The sequence below is a fragment of the Penaeus monodon genome, chromosome 4, assembly GCF_015228065.2.
Source record: "Penaeus monodon isolate SGIC_2016 chromosome 4, NSTDA_Pmon_1, whole genome shotgun sequence".
Classification (NCBI taxonomy): Eukaryota; Metazoa; Arthropoda; class Malacostraca; order Decapoda; family Penaeidae; genus Penaeus; species Penaeus monodon.
The window spans coordinates 1806199-1813698 of record NC_051389.1 but is presented as its reverse complement, the minus strand read 5'-3'; the positions used below and the strand labels follow the sequence as shown (position 1 = coordinate 1813698).

Below are 7500 nucleotides of genomic sequence, written 5' to 3'. Positions count from 1 at the left end.
GTTGGCGCCGCTGTGTGGGCGGGAGGCATGAGGGGGCTGGGGCGAGGAGGGGCACTGGGAACGGGTGCGGCTCTCGGACCCTGAGGGCCATCGCTGGAGGTGAAGACGTCGTCCTCGAGAGGGTCGTCCTGCATGGCAGAGGCGGTGCTGGTGGAGCGGGCGCCGCCGTTGATGCCTTCGTCGCCTGAGAGCAAACGGCTGCGTTAGTTATTATACATGAACATATCCATCTATGTGTGTGTGTGTGTGTGTGTGTGTGTGTGTGTGTGTGTGTGTGTGTGTGTGTGTGTGTGTGTGTGTGTGTGTGTGTGTGTGTGTGTGTGTGTGTGTGTGTGTGTGGTGTGTGTGTGTGTGTGTGTGTGTGTGTGTGTGTGTGTGTGTATGTGTGTATGTATGTATGTGTGTGTGTATACACACATTTCTATCTATCTATCTATATTTAGATAGACAGATCCATATTCGTATACTTACACACACACACACACACACACACACACACACACACACACACATATATATGTATATATATATATATATATATATATATATATATATATATATATATATATATATACATATATACATACATATATAGGCACACACACATGAATATATCTATCAATCTATCTATCTTTCTGTCTATCGATATACACAGTATATATAAACCCATACATAATGTTTAATGGAATAAAGTAATTCAGTTGACTCTCTCTTTCCAACAAAAGAGATATCAGCTGCACGAATCCCTTACCGCCAGAGGACACCTTGATCAGCTGGTCCAGGATCTGCTCCGGCGAGCACGAGTCCCAGCCCCAGTCCGCTATGGTGCTGCCCGGCATGTACCGCTTAACCATAGTTAGAAAGTCTTCCCTGAGCCTCTCCCGAAGACAAGGGTGTTCGGACGGCTTGGCTCCTCCTTGCCTGACGAGGTACGCCAACACCTGCTGTGGGGATCGCGACGCCTTGGGTAAGGTAGCTTCGGGAACGGACACGAGGTCATCCAGCACGAATCTCAGGCGCTCAACGAACACTTCGTCGTTGTCGTGATTGTCCTCCGCGGATATTTTCGCTCTCCCGTTCATCTTCAGGTTGTCGGGGGGCGCGGAATCCCTGTTCGGAGGGGGGTTTGATACGGATATTTGAGTGGCGGCGGGGAGCGATGCTGGTCTCATGGCCGATGTGAGGTTCACAGAGGGACCTGCCGCTCCGGGTGGAGGCTCGGAAGCTGATCTGCCCTGGCTCACGCAGTGGGAGCTCTGGAGGCTATAATATTGTTCCAAAACGCGCGAATCACTGGGTAAACCTCGGTGATGAAGTCCTTCCTCCTTCTCTGGATGAAGCTCACCGTTTTCCGCTTGTCGTTTCGAAGCAGCAACTCTGTCTTGTTTCATGTCGAGGGTTTCGTCTTTGCTGACGGTTAGTTCCGATGCTGCTGCTGATTTTGGCGTGTTTTCTTTGCTGTTCTCTTGGGGCTCTGGCGGTTTGCTTTTCAGTTCCGTTGAGTCTTCTGATGTCTTCTGCAGCTCAGCATGAGCCTGTGCGATTCCTGCTTTATCTGAATCACTGTATAACCGTTTAGCAGACTCGTCAGATTTTTCTGGATAGACAAAAACGTCTTTGGAGTTCTCTCGTTTCGCAGCTGCGGTGTGGTGTGCTGGAGGCGATGCCACTGCCTCTGTCACAGTTAAGCCTGGCGGAAACTGGAGTCCACCGTTGCCCTGAGAAGCTTCCTGAATTTCGTCGTCATCAGGAGTATTAATCCGAGCATATTTTTCGGCCGGAGCTCCCTTTTCAGAAGCCTTGCGGTTAACGGGTGTGACCGTGGCGGGGCTTATGGGCGTCGCCGCCTGATGCTTCTGAGGAGGCCCTGGACTGGACGGAACTGGGTTCCCTTCACCTCCGATCTTCCTCTCCTTCTCTTGGTTGGCTGGGAGTCTCAGCGGAATGAGCTCGACGCACGGCTTCGGTTCCCTCAGTCTCTGCGGCGGAATGAACTCGCTCGCCTGGTCCTGACTTTCGGAGTATCGCTTTGCCGGCCAAGAGCCTTCCTGGGGGCTGGCGTACGGCGAGCGGACGGGCTCTGGAGGCCGAGGCCGGTCTTCGGGCGAGTGCTGAGGCGGCGGAGTCGCCTGCTCGTGCCACGAACCTGACTCTCGACTCATCTCGGCGCGACCATAAGGGTGCTTGTTGTATCTGTCCACCACGCGCGGAGGCCCGTAGTGGGCATTCGCTGGGAGGGCGTGGGGACTAACGGGAGCGTACGGAGCCTCCTTTGGGGAGTGCGCTGACCCGGGAGGCGGCGTGTACATCTCGTAGGGGTGCGGCCGCTGCTCAGCAAGGGGCTGCCGCTCTAGCTTGGGTCGCGGAGGCCCTGGGCGGCTGCCGTCTGCGGGCACGAAGGAGGCGGGCCCCCCCGACGCCACGAGGGCAACTTCATGGTGGTTCATGGGCACCCTGTAGCGCACCTCCGGCTGCATGGGCGCCATGTGCCTCGCCTCAGGAACCATGCGCGGGGCATGGCGGTACTCCGGGGGAGGGAGCCTGGGGTCGTGCTGCAGCGCGGGCGGGGACGGGTGGCGCGGGGCGTGGTGCATGGCTGCGGGCGGCGGCGCGCGGGGCTCGTGCTGCCCGGCCGGCGGGCGCGGGCGGCGCGGGTCATGATGCATGACGGCGTGGTGCGGGGGAGGGACCCGCTCTGACACCAGGATGGTTCTGGGCGGCGGGACGCCCCTCGGGTAGGCCACGTACTGGTACCTGGGCTGCGGTGGGCCCGGGAGGCAGTGGCGCGGCTCGCCATGCACGGGGACCCGACGCGGCAGCGGGAAGGGCGGCTCGTGGAAGCGGCCGGGGAACTGGTGGTACTGCACGCGGGCTTCCGCTATCGGGTAGGATCCGTTGACGGAGGCCGGGTGGGGCATTCCGGGGTGGAGGCGCACCTCCGGCGGCCTCAGCCTCACGTCGGCGGGCACGCCAGGGTAGGGCGGCCGGAGTCCCTGCACGTAGTGGACGCCCTCCGCCTGGGGCTGCGGCGGCAGCTGGGAGCCCTGCTGCGGCGGCGGGAGCGGGTCCTCCACCACGCTCTCGGCGAAGTCGGAGTCGATGCCCACGGCGAAGCACGCCTTCGCCAGGATGTCCTGGGGGTCGCTAAGCGGCTTGGCAGGGGCTGAGGTCTCCTGCGCGTCTGCGGCCTCCGAGGCCTCCAGCAGGCGGCGCTTCTTGGGCACGGGCTCGGCGTCCCGGCGCTCGCTGGCGGCGCTGGGAGGGGCGTCTGGCGGCGCCTCGGGAGGGCCCGGGGGCGACTGCGGGGGGAGGGGAGCCCTGGCGGCTGGCGGCGCTGGGAGCAGCTCTGTTGCAGGTGGCTGCGCGGGCGCCGACTGGGTGACCGGAGACTGAAGCGCAGGCGGCTGGTCGGCAGATGTGGAAGGCGTCGTAGGAGTAGCGGGAGTCGTCGCAGCGTCTGCCATTGCATGCACAGACGCGCTGGGGTCGGAGGGCTGGGCCAGCAGCTCGCGGGGGTCACGGAGCTTGAGGCGCGAGAAGCTCATGCCGACCACGCGCGCGCTGCGGAGAGGGAGGCGGTTAGAACGCGGTTAGGGGGGGGGGAGCAGAGGAGGGACATGAGCACAAAGCAGATGTGGGCAAAGTAGGGAAAAGAAGAAATACAAAAAAAAAAAGTAAAGTAAAGAAATTAGTAAAATTGGGAAATGAGTAAAACAGAGAAGCGAGTAAAAGAAGTATAGAAGGGAGGAAAATAGAGAAAAACAATGCACAGACACGTCCAGCCAGTTGCGAAGACGTGACAAGAGAAATGTAAAGAGAGGAATAAATTATGTTCATATTTACGTCAAATAAATTCAAGAACAGAGAATTCAGTCACTTAGAAACGTATGCATATTTAAAAATAATAATGGAAAATTATATTCACTAATGTAAATATTACTTACATGTACACAAACAAGCAGAAAGAGAGAGAGAGAGAGAGAGAGAGAGAGAGAGAGAGAGAGAGAGAGAGAGAGAGAGAGAGAGAGAGAGAAGAGAGAGAGAGAGAGAAGAGAGAGAGAGAGAGAGAGAAGAGAAGAGAGGAGAGAGAGAGAGAGAGAGAGAGAGAGAGAGAGAGAAAGGGAGAAAGTGCTTGTATCAGTCCACTGCAGGACGTAGGCATATATATATATATATATATATATACACACACACACACACACACACACACACATACAAACATACACACACAAATACACACTCACACACACTCACACACACACACACACACACACACACACGCACGCACACACACACACACACACACACACACAACAACACACACACACACCACACACACACACACATATTATATATATATATATAATATAATATATAATTATATATAATTATTATATATATAATATAATATATAATATATATATATATATATAATATATATATATATATATATATATATATATATTGACATGTGTTTGTGTGGGTAATATATATATATTCGTATTCATACAGGGATAGATTATTTAGATAGAAATGCAAATACAGACACAGATGTAGACACGAAACATGAGACATACAATGTGTACGCAGAAAACACTTCATTTTTAGAATGCTTGGGGATATGTAAACGTTTCCTTGATTTATTGATCCAGATATTGCACATAACCGCTGCTTCGGACACTGACTATGATATATACACAGTACTTCCTAAAAAGAGTTAGAGAAATATTTGTTGAGCCATGAAAGTGCTTTGCCCTTTGCGAGATCTCTTTTGCATTTGATAAATACGATGCAGAGAAGTGAGGAGATATCTCATGAACACATTTGTGCGGGTGAATCTCACAAAACAAAATTTATGGGCCTGTAGTCCGCTGAGATTTAAGTCTTGATCTGATAAATCTTCGGGAAATTATATTTATGAATGTAATGTTTTCGAGTTTATCCCTCTCTCTCTCTCTCTCTCTTTCCTCCTTCTTATTCTCCGCCTTTCTTTCGTTCTTTCTTTCTGTCTTTTATCTGTTTGTATTCCTTTCTTTCCTCCTGTCTGTCTATCCATCTGTCTACCTGCCTATCTGTCTGTCTCTGTCTGTTTCTTTCTTTCTTTCTTTCTCTCCGTTTTTCTGTCTGCCTGTCTGTCCATATGTCTGTCTGATTCTTTCTTTTATGCACTCATGCAGGTCCTGAAATCGTGTTTGATAGACAAAGAACGATTTTTCGGGCTTTAGAGTATATTTTTTCATGAGGGTGCGAGACGGAGAGATAGAAACATAAACAAAACGATAAAAGGAAAGAATGGGAAAGAAAAGAAATTTTTTTTTTTATTTATTTTATTATTATTATTATTTTTTTTTACATAATTCTTCTCCTCACTGTTTCTTTTTTATATTCTCCGCCTGTCACCCTCTATCTGTTTGTCGATCTCTGTATTTATCTTTTTTCTCCTCAGCTCCCTCCCTCTTACCCTCCCTCCCTCACTCCTTCCCTCTCTCTCCCTCTCTCCCTCACTCCCTCCCTCTCTCTCCCCCTCCTTTCCTTCCCCTATCCCTCAATCCCTCTCACCCCCTTCCTCCTTCCCTTCCCCTCTCCCTCCCTCCTTTCCTTCCCTCTCCCTCTCTCCCTCCCTCCCCCTCTGCCGCCACTTTTCGCAGGAGGAAGGGGAAGCGAAGGGTGCACCTGTTGACTATTACAGTACACATAATTATACGCTTGTGAGGGTCCGTCAGTAGCGCTTCCCCCCTCGAGGTTACTGGCCAGTGCGGGGCAGTAAGACGTTTAATGACCTCTCCCCTCAACTCACCCTCGGCACCCAGCACTCTACTGGTTATCGCCTGTGCCAGCTCTGACCTGCGCCCAGGACGGAACGACATTGACGAAGTGCCCCCGGAGCAAGCGATTCCGACCCTTACCGCCGATCACTTTATAACCGCATTTAAGCTTATTTCTTGATTATACTCAAAATGTTTGTCAGAAAATCCTTATTCTGAATAATTGTGTTTGTAATCATTATTATTGACGATAATGTAGTTATCAAATGTTCACGATTTAATTGTACTGACATATCCAGTGTCCCGTCCAAACATGTGACCACAGGAACCTAACACTGCCATAAAAACAGAAAGTCTGCACTGACACTCCCACTAAAGATTTTGTTTCCATTTTCTTATGTTTAGTAAAAATGTCAAACTGTATCGCACAAAAACGACCTGTGAACACCTCAAAAACTCGGCTCGACTCGGTCAACACCTCCAGCTCACACAGACCGCTCGCCTCGCAGGCATGGCACGACGGTCCTGCCTGGACGTTTCTGCCAGGCCTATCCTCTGTACTCTAGCTACCATACTCCCGCGTTAATAAAGACTAGAAGCTGCGAAAACTTTAACTCAACTCCGAAATACCAAAACCAGCCGTACCATGAAAAGGAACACAAATTCACATTACATTGGTGACAAACTAGCGAGATACTCTCCACCACGTTATTACACTGGCGGCAGCGCACTGGGATAACTCCACTATCCCCCCCTGTCATTACATATGGTGTCAGCACAGTAAGGTAATCATCCCACATCATTACATTTAGTGGCAGACCAGTGGGACACACCTTCCACACATTATTACAAGACGAGGCTAGTGGGAGAGGTGGCGAAGGGGAAGAGAGGGGAAGGGGAGATAGAGGTGGAGAAGGAAGAAGAGGGGGAGAGGGGAGGAGGAGGGGAGGAAAAAAGGGGAAGGAGAGAGAGGGAGAGGAGGGGAAGGAGAGAGGGGGAGGAAAAAAAAGGCGAAGGAGAGACGGGGAGGAAATAGGGAGAGAGAGGGAGGGGAAAAGAGGGGAAGGGAGGGGGGAGGGGGGGGGAAGGAAAGAGTATAGTGACCTGTTCTCGTGATCTCTCTCGCCTCATTTTCCAGAAAGGCCATATGTTTCTTATTTTACAGTAACTCCACTGTCCTCAGCCGACCCCAACAGGTCTACAGCCGTGACAATGATGAAGAGACCTCAGAACACGCAAAACCTACCCTTATTGCGCGTAAACAATTTACATGCTGTTATTCTGACGTCTTTGTGTATAATCATGTCTTGTTTATACTCAAAATGTTTGTTAGAAAATGCTTATTCGGAATCACTAAGTATGTAATCGCTTTTATTATCGATATCCAGATGTCTTATGGATACTCCAGCTACCAAACTCACGCAGTAATAAGGCATAAAACTGCGACGACTCTAACTGAACACATCATGAATAAACCCAGCAGTACCATTAAGTGAGATAACCTGCTCTTCATTACGGAGGGAGAAAGGGGAGAGGGGAAGAGGAAGCAGGGGAAGGGAAAGAGGGGAAAAGGGGGAAGAAGAGGGGAAAGAGGAGAAAGGGGAAGGAAAGAGGGGAAGAGAGAAAGGGAAAGGGAGAAGAGGAAGAAGGGAGAGAGGGGAGGAGGGAGAAGGAGAGAAGGGGGAAAGAGGGGAAGTAGAGAGGGGAAGAGAAGGGGGAAGGTGAAGGGCAGAGG

General features: G+C 51.3%; 1 protein-coding gene across 3 annotated transcripts in view; it reads right to left on the bottom strand.

Moving 5' to 3' along the window:
- LOC119568028 (nascent polypeptide-associated complex subunit alpha, muscle-specific form-like) overlaps positions 1-7500 on the bottom strand; it is a 52964-nt gene that overhangs the window by 2365 nt on the left and 43099 nt on the right. For all 3 annotated transcript variants that reach the window (XM_037916427.1, XM_037916421.1, XM_037916434.1), the window contains exons 2-3: positions 752-3561; positions 1-184 (exon numbers count right to left, since the gene is read on the bottom strand). The exon at positions 1-184 is cut by the window's left edge. In XM_037916427.1, coding sequence (XP_037772355.1) covers positions 1-184; positions 752-3545 — 2978 coding nt within the window. In that variant the 5' untranslated portion in view covers positions 3546-3561. The remainder of the gene's footprint in view (positions 185-751; positions 3562-7500) is intronic.